At 38.4% G+C, this 26,886-nt stretch overlaps 1 protein-coding gene across 1 annotated transcript in view; it reads left to right on the plus strand.

The window, feature by feature from the left end:
- The window catches only part of WDR47 (WD repeat domain 47), a 57,690-nt gene that overhangs the window by 13,721 nt on the left and 17,083 nt on the right, over positions 1-26,886 (plus strand). The window contains exons 2-7 of the mRNA XM_007106451.4: positions 3,118-3,284; positions 6,399-6,482; positions 10,695-10,779; positions 12,377-13,179; positions 17,456-17,579; positions 23,678-23,856. Of these exons, the coding sequence (XP_007106513.1) occupies positions 3,127-3,284; positions 6,399-6,482; positions 10,695-10,779; positions 12,377-13,179; positions 17,456-17,579; positions 23,678-23,856 (1,433 nt within the window). The 5' untranslated portion in view covers positions 3,118-3,126. The remainder of the gene's footprint in view (positions 1-3,117; positions 3,285-6,398; positions 6,483-10,694; positions 10,780-12,376; positions 13,180-17,455; positions 17,580-23,677; positions 23,857-26,886) is intronic.

The raw sequence follows: 26,886 nt of genomic DNA on the forward strand, positions 1-26,886 counted from the left end.
TCTCTTAGCCTTTATTGATCAGAAATGGTGGAAGCATGAAACTTGTGGGACTATTGCCATAGATTCGTAGTAACTCCAGAGTTACTTAGTATTAGACTGAATGTTGAATAATATGAGGCCTATAAAATGTTTAATATCATTGGATGTATTGAACATTAGAAAATTATAGTCTCAGTTCTGTATTAAGTTGTGTGATTGGTATATGGTGATTTAAGTGAAGTGCCCTCTAAGATTCGAGGGGAGTTTACAATTATTTTTCTGAGAGTTAAATTAGCAAAAGCCATTCTTTTCTAGTAAGAATTATCTGAAGATTTGGGGAATGCTAAAATTGCTAGTCTCAGAGACAGTTCTGAAATATGATCAGAATTTATTGAATGGAAATATCATTAATTTTATTGTACAAGGTCTTTTGGACAAAGTCTATGAACAGAGGGTGGTCAGCTCAGAAGATAGCAAAGGGAAACCCAAAGCATGAGGAATTGGGTGGCTGGCCTGTTGCGGGAGAGAGATTTGTGAGTTGTCTGTTTCCTGAGGTAGGCATGTCCTTATTGTGGAGATGGATGTATGAGATTCGCTTAGTCTGATGTCATTAAATATTTGAATCATAATTATTTTTCCATGCTCTGTCCCTTGTTTACTCTATCACCTTCTCCACCTAAGAGAGAAAATGTATTCATCTGATGAACATTCTAGTCTGCTAGATGTTTGTACTTCTCATTATGAAGAAATAAATTGTTAAAATAGTAGACAAAAAATAAACCCACGTGCATACATGCATATGTTTATGTTTCTGTGAATTTGGTTTAAGATAGGTCCTGTGAGAAGATAATTGGTCCTGTGAGAAAGATACACTTGCAGTCTGTTTCATCTGATGAGGTTTGTTTTCAGCTAGTCCCCTTAGCTTGGTAGTCTTTTGTACTGCTCTCAGCGTGAACATTTGAAAACTGCAGCAACTTAGGCCATTTAACTTGTGTGGCCTCATCTTTAAAATGAGAATGTTGGGCTTCCCTGGTGGCACAGTGGTTGAGAGTCCGCCTGCCGATGCAGGGGACCACGGGTTCGTGCCCCGGTCCGGGAAGATCCCACGTGCCGCGGAGCGGCTAGGCCCGTGAGCCATGGCCGCTGAGCCTGCGCTTCCGGAGCCTGTGCTCAGCAACGGGAGAGGCCACAACAGTGAGAGGCCCGCGTACCGCAAAAAAGAATGTTGATCTAATGATCTTCAGAATTCCTCCTGGTTCTAATTCTTGATGAATTAACCTGTGTGCTCAATTGTGTCGCTGCAGACTTACAGGTGAGAGAAGGGATTTGAGAGAGCTGAAATATCACTGATGTTTAGGTTGGTAGTACCAATATGACTTAAAGTTGCACATTTTAACCAACCTTGTTTTGTTTGGTTCCAAAGTATAGGGTACAACATTTTACGTGTTGCTGCTACACTCTATAATATAGTTTCTTAAGGACAGAGCCAGTGTGTCCTGACTACAGGACAGTGTCTATCACAGAGAAAAGACAAGAAGTGCTTATTGAATTAGTGTGTAGGGCATAGCTAAACATGATTTGGTTATTAGTGACTTTTAAAAATATTCTTTATTATGGCAAATTTTAAACATATGTAGGAGTAGACAGAATAATATTTTCTTAGTTCATTTGGGGTGCTATAACAGAATACCATAGACTAGGTGGTTTATTTATAGCATTAATTTATTGCTCACAGTTCTGCAATAGATGGCTGGAAGTCTGAGATAAGGGTGCTAGCATAGTTCCGTTCTGGTGAGAGCCCTCTTCCCGGTTGCAGACTGCTGAGTTCACATTTTATCCTCCCAGAGAGGGTTGAACTAGCTTTCTGGGGTCTCTTTTATTTTTGATGATGATGATGATTTTTTTAGGAAGAGCGCAAGGGCCGCGAGCGGCCGGGAACCCCGGCCCACACCCCGCGCCGAGGGTGGCGGAGGACCCAGACTCGGACACGTTCGGTGGCACGCGTGTGCCGCCGCCCCTCCGGCCCCCACGGCCCCCCGGGAAAGAGGCCCACGGGGCCCGCCCTGCGACATCCCCCGCCTCTCGGTCCGCACCCGCCTCCCCCTTTTCCCCGTCCCAGCCTGTGGGCGAGGCCCACGGCGGGGTGGGGAGGAGGCGTGGCGCGCCGAGGCCAGGGGGCGCCGCGAGGGGCGCCCCCTTCCCTCTCGGCCCCCTTTTCCTCCGGCGGGACGGGCGCCTCCCCCTACCGACCGGCGCGGGCCTGTCCGGGAACATGTGCGCCGAGACCCGCCGCCGCTCCCATCACGCGGACGGTGGGCAGCCGCCGAGGGTGGGCCGAGGACGCCGCCCACGGGGTGCTGGGTGGGGGAGTCCGGAGAGCGACGGAAGGAGGAAGGAAGAAACGGACGCCGAGCCCCCCGGGGCCCCGCCGCCGCCACGGTGGCGGCGGCGGGAGCGACAAACCCTTGTGTCGAGGGCTGACGTTCAATAGATCGCAGCGTATGATTATTATTAAAAATTTTTTTTTAATTTGGCCAAGCCGCGCGGCATGTGGGATCTTAGTTCCCCGACCCAGGGATCGAAACTGTGCCCCCTGCAGTGGAAGCACAGTGTCTTAACCACTGGACTGCTAGGGAAGTACCTGTGGTCTCTTTTATAAGGGCACTAATCCCAATCATGAGGGCTCTGCCCTCATTACCTAATCACCTCCCAAAGCCCCCACCTCCTAATACCATCACTTTAGGGGTTAGGATTTCAACATATGAATTTTGGGAGGACACCAACATTTAGACCATAGCAAATATAATGAACCTCCATTTACCCATTATCCTACTTTAATGGTCGTGATTATTGTTTTATCTTTACTTCCTCCCACATGCTTCTTCTTGTATTATTTTGAAGCAAATAACAAACTTCATATCAATCTGTAATTCCATTGTGTATCTCTCAAAGATAAGGACTTAAAATCATAGCCTTTCCTATATCAAACTTTAAAGAATGACTTGGTTTTGACAAATATTACATTAGTTTCACTTAGAATAACGGTATTAAATATTTCCAAGAAACTTATGTGTAGTTTCCAGATAGTTAATGCTTAGAAATAATAGAACTAATTTTTGTTTTTGTTTTAATATTTAGGTTATCAACATGACGGCTGAAGAAACAGTGAATGTAAAAGAGGTTGAAATCATTAAGCTAATTTTAGACTTCTTGAATTCAAAGAAGCTTCACATTAGTATGTTGGCCCTTGAGAAGGAAAGTGGAGTCATAAATGGCCTATTTTCAGATGATATGCTTTTCCTGAGGTATGATTTCATTAGCACTGTGAGGTTTGTAGCTCATTCCAAGAAATGTTAAGTATTAATAAGATAATAGGTACAGTATAGATAGACCTTTGTAATCTTGAAAAGACAAAGTATAGTTTTTTAAATGTTTATTTTTATAAAGAACGTTTACAAAACAAAGTTTTCTGTAGAATGTTTTCAGGACTAAGATCCAGAGATTCATTAAAAAGAGTCACCACTCTATTGTGTTTGTGGCATCATCATAAAAGATATTTGATTAAGAAATCAGAGACTCTGTAAAGTTAAAATAATATTTCTGAAATACCATTTTTATGCTATAGAAGTAAAACATACTCGTTATATACACATATTCTTTGTAGAAAATATAGAAAAATAAAGAAGAAAAATCAGCCCACCATCCACACATACTACTGATAATTTTCTGTGCATATTGAAAAAAACCAATTCTGTCGCATTTAGAAATTTTTTTTTTTTTTTTTTTTTTTTTTTTTTTTGCGGTACACGGACCTCTCACTGTTGTGGCCTCCCCCGTTGCGAAGCACAGGCTCCGGACGCACAGGCTCAGTGGCCATGGCCCACGGGCCCAGCCGCTCCGTGACACGTGGGATCCTCCCAGACAAGGGCACGAACCCGCGTCCCCTGCATCGGCAGGTGGACTCTCAACCACTGCGCCACCAGGGAAGCCCCGCATTTAGAATTTTGTATCCTGCTTTATCCGTTAACGTTATAAGAATTCTCTATGTGATTACAAATTTATGCTTTGAAAATTTTCGATTTACTTAATTTCCTAATGATTCCCCTATTTTTAGACAATTAAATTGTTTGCAATTTTTCTTAAATACATGCTCTACTGAGCATCCTTCATACATGTGATTATTTCTGTATCTTGAATTATTCCCTTAAAACAAGATTCTTGGAAGTGGAATTACAGAGCAAAAGGGAGTTAACATGTTTGCCAAAATGGAAAGCTAAATATATCCTTCCTTGAATTGGATAGAAAAAGAAAAACCCAAATTTCCAGGCAGAAATGTATTCTGTGCTTATGTGATACCAAATGTCCTTGGTAAGGAGTACAGATTCTTGGATATGTAGCATTTTGTGACTAGGAAAGCCTTAAGAAATGAAATGTTTCTAACTCATGAAGAAGGAACTTTTAAAAAAGCTTTATTATATTAGGAGAGTTTATTTAAACTCATTGCACTTCCCTGTATTTGATATTATGAATGTCATTCAGCCCCAGGGAGCTTAGTCAACGATATAGTCAGGAACCAGTACTGAGGCAGTATTCTTTGGGCTCTGTCATTGCTACTTCTGGAATTTAGCAGTGGCTCTCAGATATCCCCCTGCAGAAACCTAATGGTTTGTTATGAAGTTTTACTGGTCTTAGGTGAAATTACAGGATAGTAAGTTTTTCATTAAACTAAATGTATTCATCTTAAAGGGCTACCGGCCTTTGAAATTGTGTCCTTCCTACTTTTGAAATATTAAAATGTCCCTTTAGGGGCTTCCCTGGTGGCGCAGTGGTTGAGAGTCTGCCTGCCGATGCAGGGGACACGGGTTCGTGCCCCAGTCTGGGAAGATCCCACATGCCGCGGAGTGGCTGGGCCCGTGAGCCATGGCCGCCTGAGCCTGTGCTCCAGAGCCCATGAGCCACAACTCCTGAAGCCCGTGCGCTTAGAGCCCGTGCTCTGCAACAAGAGAAGCCACCGCAATGAGAAGCTCGCGCACCGCAACGAAAGAGTAGGCCCCGCTCATTGTAACTAGAGAAAGCCTGTGCACAGCAAAAAAGACACAGTGCAGCCAAAAATAAATAAATAAAATAAATAAATTTTTAAAAAACCTTTAAAAAACAAAATAAAATAAAATGTCCCTTTATAAAATGATTATGATACATATTGTGATTGCTTTTTATTAATATTCATTCTTTGTCGAATCAAAAGTTGGCAGTCCTTTGTAGATCTTTCTGCCTATTTTTTTTTTTTTTCGGTTTAAATCTTTAATGCACCGGCTGGCTGGGCAGTGGCAGTGGGGGTGCGGCGGGGGAGGCTGCGACCTTAGCGCTGGGGAGCACTGCCCAGTCTGCTTGACAGACAGCTCATCAGGCCCCGCAGAGGCTCCAGCTTCTGCTCCTGAGGGTACACTGAGCTCCGCTTCCTCAGCCACATGCGCAGCCAGGGGAAAAAGTAGAAACAGCCCCAGTAGATCTCCTCAGCCTCCAGCGCCACCTCGTATCTCCTTAATCCCGACATGTCCTGGGTTCCGAACATCTCTTGGAGGGGGGCTGAGGGGTCGGCGCAGCCTAAGTGCCCATCCTCCCTGGCTCCACGCTGGAAGACTTCCTGCCTAATTTTAAATTTTCTGTTCTAAAAAAGCATAAATAGGGAAATTACTTTTATGAAAGAAGAACAGTAATCTGAATGCCTTATAACTTTTAGAAGTTCCCGTAGACTACTTAAGTAGGATGAAATAAGATATTATTCATTACTATTTTCATTCTCAGAATATAAACTCTAGTGTTAAATGCCTCAAAGATGTTGAATTCAGTTTAGAACGGGGTTTTCAACCTCAGTACTGTTAACATTTTGGGCCAGATGGTTCTTTGTTGTGAGTGTGGGGGTTTTCCTGTGCATTGTAGGGTGTTTAGCAGCACTTCTGACCTATACCCTGAAGATGCCAGTCGCACCCTAGTTGTGACAACCAAAAATGTCCCCAGACAGTGCCAGATTTCTCCAGGGGGCAAAACTGCACCCAGTTGAGAACCAATGACTTAGTGAGACTGGAACATACCAACACACTGGCCCCTAAATAATACAGAATAACTTTATAAGATTAGTGGGGAAATAAAGAAACTTTTAGACTTAGTTCAATGTTTTTACATAGGTAAAAAAACCATATTTTAGAATGAGGAGTGGGTGCAGATTCACAAATTCTTCTCATATAGCGTATGTTGTTACACATAAGTTGTAAAGAAGTTTATTATAGTGGTTGAAAAACCAAGTAAAATGTTATTCTCATTACCTGCTTTGTGAAGTTCTAATGCTATCTTGTCATCTCTTCTGCTTTTAATTAGTGTAGCACAAATTTGATAGCATGTGTGGATTTTTCTTTATATAGGCAGCTAATCCTTGATGGTCAATGGGATGAAGTTCTTCAGTTCATTCAGCCTCTAGAATGTATGGAAAAATTTGACAAAAAAAGGTAAGATTTCATCTGAAATTTTTAGTGTCTTATCATTGGTAGAAGTTGAGCAAAATAAAACAATAAACAAAAATTTAAAAACAAGACTTTTAGTTTTCCTAGCAAATAGTACACTCAGTCCCATTGAGTTGGAGCACTTCTAGAGACAGCTTGCATGTACTTCAATTAGTTGAACATCTGATATATAAAGCCCTTAGTCAACAGTGTCTATATATAAAACATCACAAGGGCCATGTCTGAAGCAGTTGTTTCTTCATGATAGTACAAAGAATTTAAAGATGTCATTCCATTGTTTCCTGGCCTCCATTATTTCTGACAAACAGTTATCCTTAATTCTCTTGTATGTAATGTTTATTTCTTTCTTTTTTTTCTTCTTCTACTGGCTGCCTTCAAGATTTTCTCCTTGTCATTAGTTTTCAGCAGTTTGATTTTGATGTGCCTAAGTGTGATTTATTTGTATTTTTTCCTGCTTGGGGTTTGCTGAGCTTTTTGGATCTATAAGTTTATGTCTTTCATCAAGTTTGGGAAGTTTTTGGCAGTTATATCTTCAAAGATTTTTTCTGCCCCTTTTTCTTCTTCTAAGTATACAATATTAGACAGATTGATATTGTTCCACAGTTTTCAGGCTTTTGTTCCTTTTTTAAAAAAAACATTTTTTCTGTGTATTCTTCAGTCTGGATTATTTCTGTTGATTTACCTTCAATGTTTATTGACACTTTCTTCAGTTATTAGCAATCTGCTCATAAACAATGAATTTTTCATTTCAGATATTGTACTTTTTGGTTGCAGAAATTACTTTTATTTATAATTTTTCTCTGAGATATTCCTATCTGTGTGTTCATTGTGACTGTACTTCCCAATAAGCCCTTGAACATATTTTTAGTAACTGCTTGTTCACTAATAGTCCTTATTTGCTAATTCCAACTTTTAGGTTATATCAGGCTCAGTTTCTATTGATTGCGTTTTCTCTTAACTATGAGTCACTGTTTTCTCATGTCTAGTCATTTATTTATTTTTTTTTTGCGGTACGCGGGCCTCTCACCGTTGTGGCCTCTCCTGTTGCGGAGCACAGGCTCCGGATGCGCAGGCTCAGCGGCCATGGCTCACGGGCCTAGCCGCTCCGCAGCATGTGGGATCTTCCTGGACCAGGGCATGAACCCATATCCCCTGGATCGGCAGGCGGACTCTCAACCACTGCGCCACCAGGGAAGCCCACATCTAGTCATTTTTAAATGTATTTTGCACATTGGGATTCATTGTTGAAACTCTGGATTTCTGTTATCTTCTTTTGGAAGGTATTGATTTTTATTCATGCAGGGAGTTTACTTTGTTGTACTTCAGAATGCAAACTCTGTCCCTCACCTAGTGGACATCAGGTGAAATCCCTGCTCAGTTATTTAGCCTTCAGTCTGTTGCTTTCCCTGGGCTCTTTGGAGTCTCCCTTGCATCTTCAGTTTTAGGGATGACCAAGGATTTAGGCACAGTTTATACAGTAGATTTTGGTGTATTTTTCATTGTGGTTTCCTCTTATTTTGGATCCTCCTACCCTGCCCACCACTTTTCAGCTGTTCTGGCAGCTGAACTTCTCAAAAGCCTGACTTCTCCAAAGCCTGTAAAACTGCAGCTTTCTGCCTGAGTTCTAGCTCACACTGTGTGGACTGGGGAGTGCCCTCAACTGGAAGGCCTTATACCCTTCAGTCTCACCCCCTAAAGTTCCCTTTTTCAAGGATTGACTTCCCTCTAGTTATGCCAGCTTTTTTTTTTTTTCTTCAGTGCTTTCAAATATTTTTTTGTATTTAATCTAGGGTTTAATTGTTATTTGCAGAAAGGTTAGCCAGGTACAAATTACTCTACCATTATCAGAAGTGGAACCTCATATTAGTTTCTGATTCTCTGTAAACCATGCTATTTGATACCTCTTTGCTTTTTTTTTTTTTTTTGCGGTACGCGGGCCTCTCACTGTTGTGGCCTCTCTTGTTGCGGAGCACAGGCTCCGGCTGCGCAGGCTCAGCAGCCATGGTTCATGGGCCCAGCCACTCCGCGGCATGTGGGATCTTCCTGGACCGGGGCACGATTCGCCATGTGCCTTGCATCAGCAGGTGGATTCTCAACCACTGCGCTACCAGGGAAGCCCCCTCTTTGCTTTTATACATTCTTCATTTATCTGGGATACTGTTTCTTACATCATCTCCTGCCTTTACATAGCACATTCTTGATCATCTTCCAAGAGTCAGTTCTTGTAAGACCCTCACTATTTCTGGTAGACCTGGTTTCATACTCCTTTGAAATCTTGCTGAATTCTATACATATTTCATGCAATTTATTAGATGACCCTCTTATTTTTTTTTAAAAATTGAAGTATAGTTGATTTATAATATTGTGTTAGCTTCAGGTATACATCATAGTGTTTCAGTATTTTTTCAGATTATATTCTGTTATAGGTTATTACAAGATACTGGGTATAATTCTCTGTGCTATATAGTTAATCCTTGTTGCTTACCTATTTTATGTGTAGTAGTTTGCCTTTGTTAATCTCATACCCCTAACTTATCCCTCCCCCCGCATTTTGGTAACCACAAGTTTGTTTTCTGTGTCTGTGAGTCTGTTTCTGTTTTGTATATATATTTGTATTATTTTTTAGATTCTACATATAAGTGTTATCATATAGTATTTGTCTTTCTTTGACTTATTTCAGTAAGTACAATATTCTCTAGGTTCATCCATGTTTTTGCAGATGGCAATATTTCATTCTTTTTCTGCTTCCTTGTGTGACTTAAAAAAATTTTTAGTGAAGTATAGTTGATTTACAATGTTGTGTTAGTTTCAGGTGTACAGCAAAGTGATTCAGTTATACATATATCCACTCTTTTTTAGATTCTTTTCCCATGTAGGTCATTACAGAGTATTGAGTAGTTTCCTGTGCTATATAGTAGGTCTTTATTAGTTATTTGTTTCATATAGAGTAGTGTGTATATGTCAATCCCAATCTCCCAATTTATCCCTCCTCCCCTTCCCCCCTGTTAACCATAAGTTTGTTTTCCACATCTGTAACTCTAATTCTATTTTGTAAATAAGTTCATTTGTACCACTTTTTAGATTCCACATATAAGCAATATCATATGATATTTGTCCTTTTCTGTCTGACTGACTTCACTCAGTATGACAATCTCTAAGTCCATCCATGTTGCTGCAATGCACCACAGCTTCTTTTTTTTTTTTTTTTTTTTTTTTTTTGCCGTATGCGGGCCTCTCACTGTTGTGGCCTCTCCCATTGCGGATCACAGGCTCCGGACTTGCAGGCTCAGCGGCCATGGCTCACGGGCCCAGCCGCTCCGCGGCATGTGGGATCTTCCTGGACCAGGGCACGAACCCGTGTCCCCTGCATCAGCAGGCGGACTCTGAACCACAGCTTCTTAATCCAGTCATCTGTTGATGGGTACTTGGGTTGCTTCCATTAGATGACCCTCTTCCTGAAGGCAGGGATTTTGTTTTATTGGACACATATTTGCTGTTACAACAGTGGTTGAAAGAATGACTGTGAAGTTCATTATTATTTTCTTTCAGCCCTTAGAAACACTTTTCTTGAAAATGCTTAAGGCAGTCAACATTTTTTGATTCATAAAGAAGTCAGGTAGACACTCCCTTCCCCCCTCTGAAAAATCCCTTTTAAAAAGTTTTAAGTCTACAGTTATCTTATGGTTTTTTAGCAATGTTGTTCATTCCTTCCTATCCTTTCAGCTCTATTTTTATTAGACCTTTCTCATGTTTGAAAAGAAAAGAGGACATATTTGGGGAAATAAAATATTTGGAATATAAAGGATTTTGGTTTCATATTAGGTGACATTTGACATCTTCCATGAAAACTTGATTGCTTAGAATTAATATTGCAAATAGAAATCCTTCCTTTCAGTATTAAATTGTGATTACTTGCTACTGAAATTATTTTATTATTATGGCTTCAATGTGATCAGCTTTGTAAAATAATTAAAGAATTTTCTGAAAGCAAAGGTACTTACAGTAACTTATAAGTACATTTGATTTATGAGACATTGGGAAATTAATTTTTTAAAGTCTTTTTTTAAAGAAATAATTAGTCCTATAAGAAAAACTTGGCCTGTTTTGCTTTAGGAACTTGAGTTTCATTTCTAGTCTTCAACATTGCTATAATTCAGCTTTTAATCATTTTAATGTTTCATATTCTATTTTTCACAGGTTTCGTTATATTATCCTGAAGCAGAAGTTTTTAGAAGCTTTATGTGTTAACAACGCAATGTCAGCAGAAGATGAGCCCCAGCATGTAAGATTTTTATTCCTAAAGGTTTGCGCCACAGTCTTGTTTCAGTCATAAGTATTCTATTCACTAAAACAAAAGATTAGTATCATGAGTTTTCAAAGTTTTTATGAGCGGGTGTGGGGCAAGGTCTGCTCTTTTGCAGATGTAGTAGTTTCAGTCTGTAGTGCTTCTGAATTTGTTCTGTGATTTAGGCAAAGATGATAAATGAGTGGCTGTCTGGTTGGAGAGTGTGTGCTCCCCTCTTGTTTAAGGTGATATAGATAGCAAAAGATGTTTGACTTGATGACTCTACATCATTGCTTCTTTTCTTATCCCAGAAGTGGATTATGTTTACTTCCTCTTTTTGTCTTTTCAGTACTTTCTTTGATCCAGAGGTGTGTTTTTTAACTCTTTTTTTTGTTTTTTGTTTTGGCTGCACAGTGCAGCTTGTAGAATCTTAGTTCCCTGACCAGGGATTGAACCGGGCCCTCAGCAGTGAAAGCACAGAGCCCTAACCACTGGACTGCCAAGGAATTCCCCAAAGGTGTTTTTTAAATACAGTGTGTATTTTTAATAACAATTTAGATTTAATGATATTAAATTCTTTTTGATTAGAGAGATACTTTTAAAGTTTTAATATTAGTATTGTTGCATCCAAAACCAAAGAAACTTTTAAGTGCCAGTAAGTAATCATTGAAATAATAGAGAAATGTTTGCAGATAATGATGTTTAAAAGTGGGAAGAAGGACTTCCCTGGTAGTCCAGTGGTTAAGACTCCATGCTTCCACTGCAGGGGGCACGGGTTTGATCCCTGGTCGGGGAACTAAGATTCTGCGTGCTGCATGTTGTGGCCAAAAAAAAGAAAAAAGTGAAAAGAACACTGGAATATTAGTCAGTAAGAATTTTTATTCTGTCTTCGTCACTAACCAACTGAATTACTTAGTTTAAATCTGCACCCTAACTTTTCCCACAGGTAAGATATAGAAGCTGTGCTATGCAAGCTCTAAGGTGCCTTACATCATCAAAAGCTTATGATCCTAAGATAATATTCACTATACAAATTACTGTAATTTGTTTTTCAGCTAAGCTTCCTTTTGTTCTGTCTCTGCACTGTTTTTGTAGAAATGAACTGTAGGTGTTCCCTTTCTTGATTTGCTTTCTTTCCCCACACACATTTGTCCTAAGGTAAGTTTGAGAATGGCTCTTTTGCTTTTTGAGTAAGCTGGAGTGATAGTAAGCTATAATAAATAATTGAATTTTGACATGCTTCAGTTTCATTGCTAGAAAACTTAATTATCCTTACTCTTAAAAAATTATACATTTGAAAATGATAGTATTAAGTCTGAATTACAACACTTTTTTTTATAGGTAAAAGTTGAATGTGCTAATAATCAAATTTTAAAATCTTTATTTTAGGAGTAAAAAACATTTTGGTTCCTGATTTGAAAGTTGTTAAATAGCCCACAATTATATGAGTATTCTGTGACATGAGTTTATCCTTTTGCAGTTGAACAGTCTGTGAAAATTTGTAAAGTGTCTTTATATTTGAATAAAATACTCTCATTATTTTCATATCTCATAGCATCTCTCTTTATAGCAATCACTTATGTTTTTCTTACAGCTGGAATTTACCATGCAAGAAGCTGTGCAATGTTTACATGCCCTAGAAGAGTACTGTCCTTCTAAAGATGATTATAGCAAGCTCTGTTTGCTTTTGACTTTGCCTCGTCTGACCAATCATGCTGAATTTAAGGACTGGAATCCCAGCACTGCACGAGTTCACTGTTTTGAAGAGGCTTGTGTCATGGTTGCAGAATTCATCCCTGCTGATAGGAAGCTAAGTGAGGCTGGTTTTAAAGCAAGTAACAATCGTTTATTTCAGCTTGTAATGAAGGGCCTACTTTATGAATGCTGTGTAGAATTTTGTCAAAGTAAAGCAACTGGAGAAGAAATTACAGAAAGTGAAGTACTACTTGGCATTGACCTCTTATGTGGTAATGGTTGTGATGATTTGGATCTGAGTTTATTGTCATGGCTTCAAAATCTCCCATCTTCGGTCTTCTCTTGTGCTTTTGAACAGAAAATGCTTAATATTCACGTTGACAAACTTCTGAAACCCACAAAAGCTGCGTATGCTGATCTTTTGACTCCTCTTATCAGCAAACTTTCTCCCTATCCATCATCTCCAATGAGAAGGCCTCAATCAGCTGATGCCTATATGACCCGCTCTCTGAATCCTGCTTTAGATGGCCTCACTTGTGGACTAACCAGTCACGATAAGAGAATTTCAGACCTTGGGAACAAAACTTCTCCAATGTCACACTCCTTTGCTAACTTCCATTATCCAGGGGTACAAAACCTCAGTAGAAGTCTCATGCTTGAGAATACAGAATGTCACAGTATTTATGAAGAATCCCCTGAACGGTAAGTATTTGCTCATGAAAATTGGGAGATCTCTACAAGTGTGAGATAATCTAATTGGGGTGTGTGTGTGTGTGTGTGTGTGTGTGTGTGTGTGTGTTTTCTAAATGTTCAAGTCCATGTAGTTGAAAGTTAGTCTTTAAAACTTTATTTATAAGGCGTTTTAAAAATTTTGATAATTACAGTTATCAGGGAAAACCTTTATTTTTGTATCCCGTATTATCATTTTGCTGGTTATAAAGGCAGTACATGTGCATTGAAGAAATTTTGGAAAATATAGAAGGGTATCAATAAGAGAATTAAAATCCCACACAATCTTGCACTTAGATGACCAACATTTTTCCTATGAATACATTTTTAAAAATTGGGAAGGTGCTATATATATTTTCATATAATTTGCTTTTTTCACTTGATAAATCATGACTTTTTCCCATATTTTTAAACATTTATTGAGGTCAGTGATTAATGTGTGCAGTATTCCATTGTATGACTGGATCATAATTTTGCCTAGTTCCTTATTGTAGGAGAGTAGACTGTTTCCTATAAATATTACTGTATTGAACATGTATATATAAAAATGATTATTTCCACTTATCTTTTTTTAGTAATTCTTTATATACATACATGAGGAAATTAAGTATTAAAACTACTACTCAGTTTTTCCTTCAAACCTGGCTTGAAATAAAAATTTCCTGATTAGCAGTTCTTTATTTCAAGGCTTAGGAAACTTCCTGCCTCCATTTTCCAGGAAACCCACTGGGGACACATCCTGGTTTCCTATACTCAGAGTTGATTTTATGAAGTATTACTGTCAACTGCAATAAGTTTATTAAAAGCACAAAAACTAAACCTAAATCCTTTATTATTCATATAGGATAGTTGGAGGCATTCTTTGTTGAAGAAGGAGCACTGGACTTGGAAGTTCTATTTCTAATTAAAACAGGAGGAGATCTTTAGTTAAGGGTTAAGGCACAAGAATTACAGGATAAATATTTATGGAAGCATTTTCTGTTAAGTTGCTGTGAGATTGTTGGGGTGGGTGGGTGTGATTTTCTTTAATGTTCTTTAAAAAGAGGAGAGGATTCTGGGATCAGTTAAGTGAGGGACTTCCCAAAGCCTAGGGTGACTTCTTAAGGCATCTTATTGCTCTGTATTTTATATTTGAAAGATAAAGATGATATTTAGTGATAGAAATGAATGAATATAATTTAATATAGGAGCATCCTATTACCTAAATCCTAAGGGAATAGAGAATCTTGAGCATTGGTAGAGACTATCTTAAAGTTTTCTTGGACTTTCTGATCCCCTTAGAGAAAATTCTCATTGTCTGGGATGCTGGGCTTCAATTCTGGGGGAACTGCTGATATTCTTCTGAGTACATGAGATGATAGGATCTTCTTGGTTGATACGATGAATAGCATGTTTTGAATTGTGCACCAGTGGGATTGTCTTTATAAAGAAAAAAGACACACAAAAATGCAGCCAAATTTGACTCTACATGTGCTATTCCCTATGTAAAGAAAGTATATAAATTGAGGAATGACTGAATAAAGATGGAAAGAAGGGGAATATAAGTTATTAGACCATGATAGAATAAGCAGTGGGGTAAAACATGACATGTCAAAAGGTAAGTAATATATGTGTTATTAGCTGAGCAGTAGTAATAACCCAGAAAACATCTGTCATGTCTCTGAAATTGGAAAACTTATGAGACAAAGCAGTGTAGAACAATGAATAGAACATGGTCTTTGGAGTCAGACTTGGGTTTGAACTGTAGCCTTGCCATTTTCTAGCTGTGTGATCTTGGGATGGTTACTTAATCTCTCTGAGCCTCAATGACCTCCTCTATAAAATAGAGTGTTGACTTGCAGAGTGGTAAACATGTGCTTAGTGCTTAATAAATATAAATTTCCCTTGTTCAGGGTCCATACCCTTGGAAAGTACAATGTGTCAAAAGGGCTACTAATAACATACTATGGGAGAGCTATTGTGCTGTGGATAAAGTATAAACATTTACTTTGGAAAAAAGTTTACCTGGTTTTAAAGAATATTTTAGGTGTAATTAAAAAATATTGGAAAGCTCAGTTAGATCAATTATGTTAAAATGCACCATAAAAAAATGCAACATAAAGAGACTCCTACTTGTGGTAATTTGAAGTCAGTATTCATTTAAAAATATTTGATTGTCTACTCTGTGCTAGCACTGTGCTGCATCCCCAGGATATGATTGAGTTACTATGGTGAAGAAGAAGATAAAACACAGAAGAAAAATTTATTAAAGAGTGTGTGGTTTTTGGGTTTTTTTTTTTGCGGTACACGGGCCTCTCACTGTCGTGGCCTCTCCCATTGCGGAGCACAGGCTCCGGATGCGCAGGCTCAGCGGCCAGGGCTCACGGGCCTAGCCGCTCCGTGGCATGTGGGATCTTCCCGGACCAGGGCACGAACCCGTGTCTCCTGCATCGGCAGGCGGACTCTCAACCACTGCACCACCAGGGAAGCCCAGGAGTGTGTGGTATTCTGAAGGATATCTTTTCACTCGAACAGAAACCAACTCAAAATAAAAAAGGAATAAAAATCAGTTGAAATACACAAGCTGTGACTATACAATATAATGGTCTCAAAATTAAATGTCAGGAAAAAGGATCTATTCTCAGACATGTGCCAGCATTGGATTTGGAGTCTGAAGACCTGGATTCAAGTCCTAGCTTTATTTACTGTGTATTTTTGGGAAAATGACTTTATTGAGTCTGTTTCCTCATGTGTGAAATGGGAGTTTTAACCTATTTTACAGGTTATTGTGCAAGTTAAATGAGATAATGCATGTGGAAGTGCTGTATAAATTGCAAAATTAAATGTTACTTTATAAAGGTTGTTTTATTCTATCTCTATACAGTTAATAACTCTTAAAAATTCTAACTTATGGGCTAAGATTGGGCTTCCTATGGTCATTAGCAGCTTACAGCACAGTCTGGTAGCTGAAAACTCTTCCCAGGTCTTTCTTCTTCCTCCTCAGGGTGCATGTGTGTGTATGTATGTTTAGGTACTTAAGACTACTAGGCTCCTAACTAATGGTGCCTTTGTGAAGATGACTGTCTAGCTCTGCTTTCCTAAACCCTAGACCTATATTTTGATATGTCTTACATACTTCTTCCTGGAGAGGCCATTAGGAAGTCATCTCCTAATCAAATTCATTGAAGACAAAAATCACTTTACTTTTGTACTTGTTCCTATGGTGCCTTTTACTGATAGGTAATCTGTGTGAATGTGGTATTTGTCATCTTTGGATAATCTTAGTTATTAAAAACTTTGAACAGCATAACTATGAAAAGTAGAAATTGCTAGTAGTTTAGAAGACTGTTAGGAACAACCTGACATAAGACATCAAGCTTAATAATTAGTATACATTAAAAATATTTGGGGACTTCCCTGGTGGTGCAGTGGTTAAGAATCCGCCTGCCAATGCAGGGGACACGGTTCAAGCCCTGGTCTGGGAAGATCCCACATGCCGTGGAGCAACTAAGCCAGTGTGCCACAACTACTGAGCCTGCGCTCTAGAGCCTACGAGCCACAACTACTGAAGCCTGCGCGCCTAGAGCCTGTGCTCCACAACAAGAGAAGCCACTGCAATGAGAAGCCCACACACTGCAATGAAGAGCAGTCCCCGCTCGCCGCAACTAGAGAAAGACTGCGCGCAGCAACAGAGACTCAATGCGGCCAAAAATAAAACAAATTTTAAATAAATTTTACACAAATAAATAAAAATAATTAGTATAAAAGTTTTTTTTAATTTGAAAGAGGTATGTTTAGCTTTTGTGTTAAGTGCAAATAAATCAAAGAAAGCCTTTTAATAAAATCTCAACTATTCTTAAAATTTTATTGAAATATATTAGAGGAAAGAAAATTGATGTTTGGATAACAAAATAACAGATTAAGAGTTCTTTAAGAGAATGTAGGCATTAGGTCATCTAACCTATTAATTTGTAGGTGAAGCTGAGCCACAGAGAATGTAAGTGATTTTCCCAAGGCCACACACATTATTTTAGATGGGAGCCCCTAACCTCCTTGCTTAATAATCCAGTGCTCTTCCATTATAAGCACATTCTATTTTTAAAAATCCCTTACATAGTGTACTTAAGAGAAGAAAGTAAAATTTAAAAATCTGTTTTTGTGCATTTGATAAACACTTAGGCTAAATATTCACTTTTTAAATTAAAATTTCTCTAACTACAATATGTTTTTCTTTACCCCTACCTCTTCCTTTTTGTTTTTTGCCCTGAAGTGATACACCTGTTGAGGCACCGCGGCCTATCAGCGGTGAAATCCTGGGCCAGAGTTCACTTTCAGAAAAAGAGCCTGCAAATGGTGCACAGAATTCAGGACCAGCTAAGCAAGAAAAAAATGAGGTAATATTTACTACACCTCGAGTCTTTTAGAGTTATTCTCTTTGTAAGAAGTAATACTATTTGTTTGGATAGAATTTAAAAAGAATTTTCTGATATTTGAGAGTAAGAGAGAGAATATCTAGATTTTCTTATTTATTATATCATTTTCTCCCCTCTTCCTTAAGAATTTATAGTATTTTTAGTTATCACTGTATATTTTGGAGCATTTTTAATGGATGGATTTATTAACAATTTAAAATATCACAGTTGACATTGCTTCTACATGTTTGAGCACTCACGTAATTGAACTTGCATTAAGTTGTGGACAGCTTGTATTTTTAAGATATATGCTCTGTATTTTGCTAATTAGATTTAATGAGCAAGAAATTATGACATTTACAATATAGAATAATACTTTATCTAAGCCTTTAGAGTTCCAGATTATTTTTCTGTGGTGCTTTGGGAAGGAAATTGTACTGTGAAATAGGGTGTAAATTTTATCTTAAATATATTATCCCACTTATAAGGGGTGAGTAGGTAGGTTTAATAAGTTGAATAAGTTTTTTTGGTTTTGACTAAATATTTAGAATGAAGTAGAAAAATTATTCTTAAAAGTACATATGGATGTGCACAAAACAACAGAATCCTGAAATATATGAGGCAAACATTGGCAGAGCTGAAGGGAGAAATAGCCAGTTCTGCAATAATAGTTGGAGACACCAATACCCCACTTGCAGTAATGGATAGAACATTTAACAGAAGATCAGTAAGGATATAGAGGACTTGAACAACACTGTAAACCAACTGGACATAATAGACATCTATAGAACAGTCAACAATAGTAGAATACACATTCTTCTCCAGTGCACGTGCAGTGTTCTTCAGGATAGACCATGTGTTAGGACGCAAAACAAGTCTCAATAACTTTTAAAAGATTTGAAATCATGTAAAGTATCTCCTCTGACCACAGTGGAATGAAGCTAGAAATTGATAACAGAAGGAAAATTTTAAAATCCAAAATTTGTAAAAATTAATCAACACACTCTTTTTTTTTTTTTTGCGGTACGCGGGCCTCTCACTGCTGTGGCCTCTCCCGTTGCGGAGCACAGGCTCCGGACGCGCAGGCTCAGCGGGCATGGCTCACGGGCCCAGCCGCTCCGCGGCATGTGGGATCTTCCCGGACCGGGGCACGAACCCGTTTGCCCTGCATCGGCAGGCGGACTCTCAACCGCTGCGCCACGAGGGAAGCCCTCAACACACTCTTAAACAACCACTGGATCAAAGAAGAAATCATAAGGGAAATTAGAAAATACTTAGAGACTAATGAAAATGAGTACAACATACCAAATATACAACAAAATTATGGAATGCAGCAAAAGCAGTGCTCAGGGAGAAATTTATAGCTGGAAATGCTTACATTAAAAAAGAAGAAAGATCTCAAATCAATAACCTAATTTTATGCCTTGAAGAGCTAGGAAAAGGAAGAGCAAGCTAGACCCAAAGCTAACAGAAGGAAGGAAATAATAAAGATTAGAAGAGAGAGAAATAAAATAGAAAAAGGAAAACAACAGAGGGAATCAACAGAACCAAAAGTTGGTTCTTTGAAAAGATCAATAAAACTGACAAGCCCTAGGGCTTCCCTGGTGGCGCAGTGGTTGGGAGTTTGCCTGCCGATGCAGGGGACGCAGGTTTGTGCCCCGATCCGGTAGGATCCCACGTGCCGCGGAGCGGCTGGGCCCGTGAGCCATGGCCGCTGAGCCTGCGCGTCCGGAGCCTGTGCTCCGCGATGGGAGAGGCCACGGCAGTGAGAGGCCCACGTACCTCAAAAAAATAAATAAATAAAAATTAAAAAACTGACAAGCCCTTAGCTAGACTGACAAAGAAAAAGAAAATATAAATAACTAAAATCAAAAATAAAACTATCAACCTTACAATAATGAAAAAGATTATAAGAGAATACGGTGACCAGTTGTAAGCCAACAAATTAAATAACTTAGATGAAATGGACAAATTCCTTAGAAACACAAATTACTAAACTGACTCAGAAAGAAATAGAAAATCTCAACAGATCTATAATGAGTAAAGAGATTGAATCAGTAATCAAAAAACTTCTCAACAAAGAAAAGACTGGGATCAGATGGCTTTACTGGTGAATTCTACAAACATTTAGGAAGCGTTAACAATCCTCAAAATTTTCCAAAAAATATGAGGAGGAAACACTTCCTAACTCATTCTGTGAGGCCAGCATTACCCTGATAGCAAAACCAAGTGAAAATATTACAAGAAAAGAAAATTACAGACCAATACCTCTTATAAACATAGAAGCAAAAATCAACAAAATACTGGTAAACCAAATCCATCAGCATATTAAAAGGATTATTCATTCTGACCAAGTGGATTGATTGCAGGATGCAAGGTGGTTCAACATAAAAAAACAATCAATCAGTTTAATATACATCACATTAATAGAATGAAGGAAAAAAAGAAACAACATGCAATCATCTCAATTGATGCAGAAAAGACATTTGACAAAATCAAACACTTTGCTGATAAAAGCTCTCAGAGAACTAAGAATAGAATGGAACTTCCTCAGCATGGTGAAGATTATTTATGTAAAACCCAACCTAACATCATACTCAGTAGTTAATGTCTGGGGCTTCCCTGGTGGTGCAGTGGTTGAGAATCTGTCTGCTAATGCAGGGGGCACGGGTTCGAGCCCTGGTCTGGGAGGATCCACATGCCGCGGAGCAGCTAGGCCCGTGAGCCACAACTACTGAGCCTGCGCGTCTGGAGCCTGTGCTCCGCAACAAGAGAGGCCGCGATAGTGAGAGGCCCGCGCACCGCGATGAAGAGTGGCCGCCACTTGCCACAACTAGAGAAAGCCCTTGCACAGAAATGAAGACCCAACACAGCAAAAATAAATAAATTAATTAATAAACTCCTACCCCCAACATCTTAAAAAAAAAAAAAGTTAATGACTAAAAGCTTTCTCCCTAAGATCAGGAACAAAGATAAGGATGCCTGCTTTCACTGCTGCTATTCAACATTTATTAGACGTTCTAGCCGAGCAGTTAGACCAGAAAAAGAAATAAATTGGAAAGGAAGAAGTAAAGCTATCTCTATTCACAGATGACATGAATATTATATGTATAATCATGAATAATTCACAAGACAGCTACTAGAGCTTATAAACAGGTTCAGCAGAGTTGCAGGGTACAAGATCAACAGATAAAAATCAGTTGTGTTTCTATACACTAACAATGAACAATCAGAAAAGGAAATTAAGAAAGCGATTTCATTTACAACAGCATATAGAAGGATAAAATATCTGGGAATAAATTAAGGAGTTGAAAGACTTGTATGCTAAAATCTACAAAACATTGCTGAAAGAAGTTAAAGAAGGTCTAAATAATTGAAGACATTCTGTGTTAATGGATCGGAAGATTTAATACTGTTAAGATGTCAGTACTACCCCAGTATTATTTACAGATTCCATACAATTCCTATAAAAATTCCACCGCCTCTTTTGCAGTAATGGAAAAGCCAATACTCAAATTCATATGGAATTGTAAGGGACCTTGAATAGCCAAAACAATTTTGAAAAAAGAACAAATTTGTAGGAGTCACACTTCATAATTTCAAAACTTACTACAAAGCTACAGTAATCCAAACTGTGTGGTACTTGTATAAGGATAGACATATAGACCAATGGAATAAATTGAGAGACCAGAAATAATTCCGTATATCTATGGCCAACTGATTATTGGCAAGTGTGCCAAGTCCATTCAGTGGGGGAAAAAATAGTCTTTTCAACAGATGATGCTAGATCAACTGGATTTCCACATGCAAAAGAATGAAGTTGGACCTCTACCTCACACCATATATAAAAATTAACTAAAATAGATCAACAGCTTAAGTATAGGACCTAAAAGTTTAAAATTCTTAGAAGAAAACAAAGGGATAAATCTTCACAACTTTAGATTTTGTAATGTGTTCTTACATATGATACCAAAGCTTAAGCAACAAATGTAAAAATTGATAAATTGGACTTCATCAAAATTAAAAACTTTTGGATTTCCCTGGTGGTCCAGTGGGTAAGACTCCATGCTCCCAATGCAAGGGGCCCGGGTTCGATCCCTGGTCGGGGAACTAGGTCCCACACATGTGCCACAATTAAGAAGTCTGCATGCTGCAACTAAGAGCCCACATGCTGCAATTAAAGATCCCACATGCCACAACTAAGACCCAGGGCAGCCAAAATAAATAAATAAATATTTTTTTAAAAAACCTTTTGTGCATCAAAGGACATTATCAAGAAAGTGAAAGGACAGCCTACAGAATGGGAAAAATATTTGTAAATCATTTATCTGGCAAGAGTTTACTAGCTAGACTACGTAAAGAACTACTACAACTCAACAACAAAAAAATCCAATCTAAAAAGGACTTGAATAGATATTTCTGCAAATTGGCTAAATGTCTATAAATGGCCAATAAGTACATGAAGAAGATGCCTAACATCACTTGTCATTAGGGAAACGTAAATCAAAACCACAATGAAATATAACTTCACAACTACTAAAATGGCTAAAATCAAAGCAATGGAAAATAACACGTGTTGATGAGGAAATAGAGAAATTTGAGCCCTCATACATTGCTGGTTGGTATGTAAAATGGTGCTGTCGCTGTGGTTTCATGGTACCTCAAAAAGCTAAATATAGAATTACTGTATGACCCAGTCATTTCACTTCTAGGTATATACCCAAAGACATTGAAAGCAAGGACTCAAACAGATATCTGTACATCCATGTTCATAGCAGCATTATTTATAGTGGCCAAAAGGTAGAAATAACCCGTGTCCATCCATAGGTTAATGGATAAACAAAAGTGATATAACCATACAATGGGATATTATTCAGCCATAAAAAGGAATGATATGCTACAACTTGGATGAACCTTTAAAACATCGTGTTAAGTGAAATAAGCCAGACACAAAAGGACAAATATTGTATGATTCCATTTATATGTAATATCTAGGATAGGCAAATTTATAGAGACACAAAGTAGAAGTTAGCAGGGGTTAGGAGGAGAGGGAAATGGGGAGTTATTGCTTAATGGTTATGGAATTTCTGTTTGGGGTGATGAAAATTTTTCGAAATAGATAATAGTGATGGTTGTACAACACTATGAATCTAATGCCACTGAATTGTACACTGAAAAATGGTTAAAATTACAGTATTTGTATTTATTTTACCACAAAAATTTTCTTTAAAGGACATACAGATAATTTTGTCTCAGAGTTATTGCTATAAGTTATGAAGTAAAAGGGGACTGTTACTATTTTCTGGAAAAGGGAGACAGTTTTAGCTTTAGTTAGCGGTACCAGACTCTTAGATAAGCTTATTATCAGTGTTGGCCAAGTTTAGAGATGACTGATTTGTTCCAGTTCACGTGACCTGTGTAATGTGACCAGACTCCGGCTTGGCAGGAGTCTTTCTTTGCCAATATTTGAATTCACTATGATATCTAAGTCCTTTAAGTTGGCTTCTAGAAGAGTGAGGAAGGAATGTTGAGACTGCTAAGTTTAACACCCATTTATTCTACTTTCTTGTGAAAGGCTGTTTGAATTAAAGTATTGTTTTTGAGGGAAATTTTATAAGCTTCCCTCCAGAGTAACCTATTAAGCCGCTTACATGCTTAAATTGTGTTGGATAAGATTAATATTGTGCTTATTAAATATTAATGTAGTCCCTCAGTAAGTATTTTTTTTTCTAGTAATATAGATAGATTTGTGTTTGTCTTTATCTACATTTGTATTCTCTATATCTCCCTTGTGACAACTGTAACTTGTATTTTTATTTGGTGTTAGGGATCCAGGATGACCATTCACTTTGGTCAATCTCTTGCTGTGGAATTCAGCAAATTAACTGATCTGATCTACTTGACTGTTAAGACTCATGGATACTATGTTATTTTTCAAAGAGCCAATATATTAAGTATTTTCTGATTGTTATTTATAGCTATCTGTATGTTTTATTCAGCACTTATAGAAGTTACTCTTGAGTGGTGACATATTCAGTTGTAGTCTGCTCAAATATATTATTTTTTCTAATATTTTTAAGCTTCGAGATTCAACAGAACAATTTCAAGAATATTATAGGCAAAGATTACGCTATCAACAGCATTTAGAACAGAAGGAGCAACAGCGACAGATATACCAACAGATGCTGCTTGAAGGAGGTGTGAATCAGGAGGATGGTCCTGATCAGCAGCAGAATCTTACCGAACAATTCCTCAATAGGTCGGTCTTTTTTTAAATATAAGGAATTATTTAAAAGCTATTAAGAGCATGCAGTAACTGCTACTTGCCGTGTATAGTTTGAAATTTTAAGGCTTTTTAAGTGTTTCAAGTAGTGTGGAGTTACTTAATCTCTTCCAGTCACAGCATTCTGAGGGCTCATCTAGTTTTGTCCTTCTTCCCTTTAAATGGCCTTTCACATCTAAGCAAAGGGAGCAGTGAGAGTGGTGGTTTCAGCACATAGCCTGGAAGTAGACTACTTCTGGATCCAGCTCTGTCCCAGGGTAGCTGAGGACCTAGGGGAAGTTACTACCTTCTATTTGCTTGTTTCCTCATCTATTTCACAGGGTTGCCATGAAGATTAAACGCGTTAATCCACATAAAGTGCTTAAAACAGTACCTGGCATAGAGTAAGCACTATATTAAGTGTTACCTGTTATTTTTATTGTTATTTTGAGAGCTTAAACTTTCAGATTCTATTGAATTCAGTATATTAAAATGATTCTTTCTTATAATTTCTGCCAAGGCAGTATGAACTTATATTATTTTTAACTATAGGAGGTAAATATATGGTAACATTTTTTTTTTTAGAAATCAGTAAACCAGAATATGTTTGTTTATTTATTTATTTATAAAAATTTATTTATTTTTGGCCACATTGGGTCTTCACTGTGGTGAGCCAGGGTTACTCTTCATTGCAGTGCGCGGGCTTCTCATTGCGGTGGATTCTCTTGTTGCGGAGCATGGGCTCTAGAAGCGTGGGCTTCAGTAGTTGTGGCACATGGGCTCAGTAGTTGTGGCTAGCGGGCTCTAGAGCACAGGCTCAGTAGTTGTGGTGCATGGGCTTAGTTGCTCCGCGGCATGTGGGATCTTCCTGGACCAGGGCTCAAACCCGTGTCCCCTGCATTGGCAGGCGGATTCCTGACCACTGCACCACCAGGGAAGCCTGAATATGTATATTTAAATGAGCAAGGGTTGTTGGAAGATTGAATTAACATATATAAAAAATTACTTAGAATAATTTCTAGCATATAGGAGGTATGCCATAAATGTTGGCTATCATCATGATTATAATATGGCAATGCAGTGGTGACTGTCTTTACTTGGTTCAGTTAATATTGGAAGTAATCTGCTTGACACTCTGCGTGTTATGCAAGTCAGTGAGCCTGAAACTGATCTTGTCTTCAAACCTGCACACAAGGAACTTGTATAGTGGTAATCTATAGAGTCTAGGTAGGCCTCTGAACATTCAGTTTGAGGGTCGTTTTCTTATCACCTCTGATCAAGTCAGTGGCTTATGAGAATTATCCTAATTTGATGAATTGCTACTTCTAGTTCTTGGATGTCGTCTTCATATCAGTAAAAGTCATGGTTGCAGTTTGACTTCCTGACTGTTTTATTTTTCAGTGAAAGCAGATACCTAGCATTAAGTCAGAACATGAAGTGGCAAGGTTCTGTGATTCTGGTAGTAGTAAGATGTCCTTTCTCAGAAAAAAAGTTAAACTATTCAAGATGGTTTATTCTTCCTTTAAAGACAATTATAAATAGAATTCAAATTATTTCTTATAATTTAGGTTCAGTTTAGAGCATATTTATTATTTAACAACTGTTCTCAATTTCTTTAGAGATTAGAATTTTAAATTGTACTAAAGGTAAGTATGTTATAAAAATCCATAGGCTAACCAGGTCTATTATAAATAAATATGAATGGGTGTTCATCCTAAGTTTCCATAAATTAGTTTCATATAAATTCTCTGTTGCTGTCTTTTTTTTGTTTTTTTTGCCTGCATTGGGTTTTTGCTGCTGCGCCCAGGCTTTCTCTAGTTGCGGTGAGCAGGGGCTACTCTTCGTTACGGTGCACAGGCTTCTCCTTGCGGTGGCTTCTCTTGTTGTGGAGCATGGGCTCTAGGCACGTGAGCTTCAGTAGTTGTGGCATGAGGACTCAGTAGTTGTGGCTTGCGGGCTCTAGAGTGCAAGCTCAGTAGTTGTGGTGCACGGGCTTAGTTGCTCTGCGGCATGTGGGATCTTGCTGGACCAGGGCTTGAACCTGTGTCCCCTGCATTGGCAGGCAGATTCTTAACCACTGTGCCACCAGGGAAGCCCTCTGTTGTTGTCTTAACCTTTTCTTATCTATTCTGCTTTCTAACTCTTTAAAATAATAGTTCAATCCTTTTTTTCTAGACCTTATATATCTGAGCCTGTACCAGGACATTAAAGTACCTGACTAATACCAAGGACAAATTGAATAGAGATAGAATCTAGAAATTAAAATATACTTTTTTCTCCTTAATGATTTAGTCTTCCAAATCATTCTAGCAGCGGAGCAGTTTCCAGAATTAAATTTTGTTTCTTCCTTCCCAGAGGCATATAAAGAGGCAGAGAAATAAGAGTCATGTTCTATAATAGAACTTAATGAAAAAAATCAACTAAAGCGTGATAGGATTATTATTAACAGTACTGTATCACTACTTTATACCTCTTGATATTTTGTTTCTGTTACTAATAATTGGCACTTATTATAGGCATATTCTGCCCCTTCCCCATCCTCCCCACTTTGAGAGAATCAATATGATATTTGCATTTTAGATTCTTTATACTTAGCATTTCCCACATTTATTTGACCTCAGGCTCTTTTTTTATGGGGAGCATTTCATAGGATTAGTGTTTCATAGAAGATTAGAAGTACTGTCTCGTTAAACATTTTAACTGAGAAATATTTAGTAATGGCTGCCAATTCCTTTAATAATATTAAACTGCTCTTTTAAAGTCTTTTTTAAGCCCTAAACATACACATGCACACATGCACAAGCACACACATGAACACTAATGTTTTGTTTTGTTTTTTTTTTTGTGGTATGCGCGCCTCCCTCTGTTGTGGCCTCTCCCGTTGCGGAGCACAGGCTCCGGACGCGCAGGCTCAGCAGCCATGGCTCACGGGCCCAGCCGCTCCGCGGCATGTGGGATCCTCCCAGACCGGGGCGCGAACCCGGTTCCCCTGCATCGGCAGGCGGACGCGCAACCACTGCGCCACCA

The sequence above is a fragment of the Physeter macrocephalus genome, chromosome 4 (genome assembly GCF_002837175.3).
Source record: "Physeter macrocephalus isolate SW-GA chromosome 4, ASM283717v5, whole genome shotgun sequence".
Classification (NCBI taxonomy): Eukaryota; Metazoa; Chordata; class Mammalia; order Artiodactyla; family Physeteridae; genus Physeter; species Physeter macrocephalus.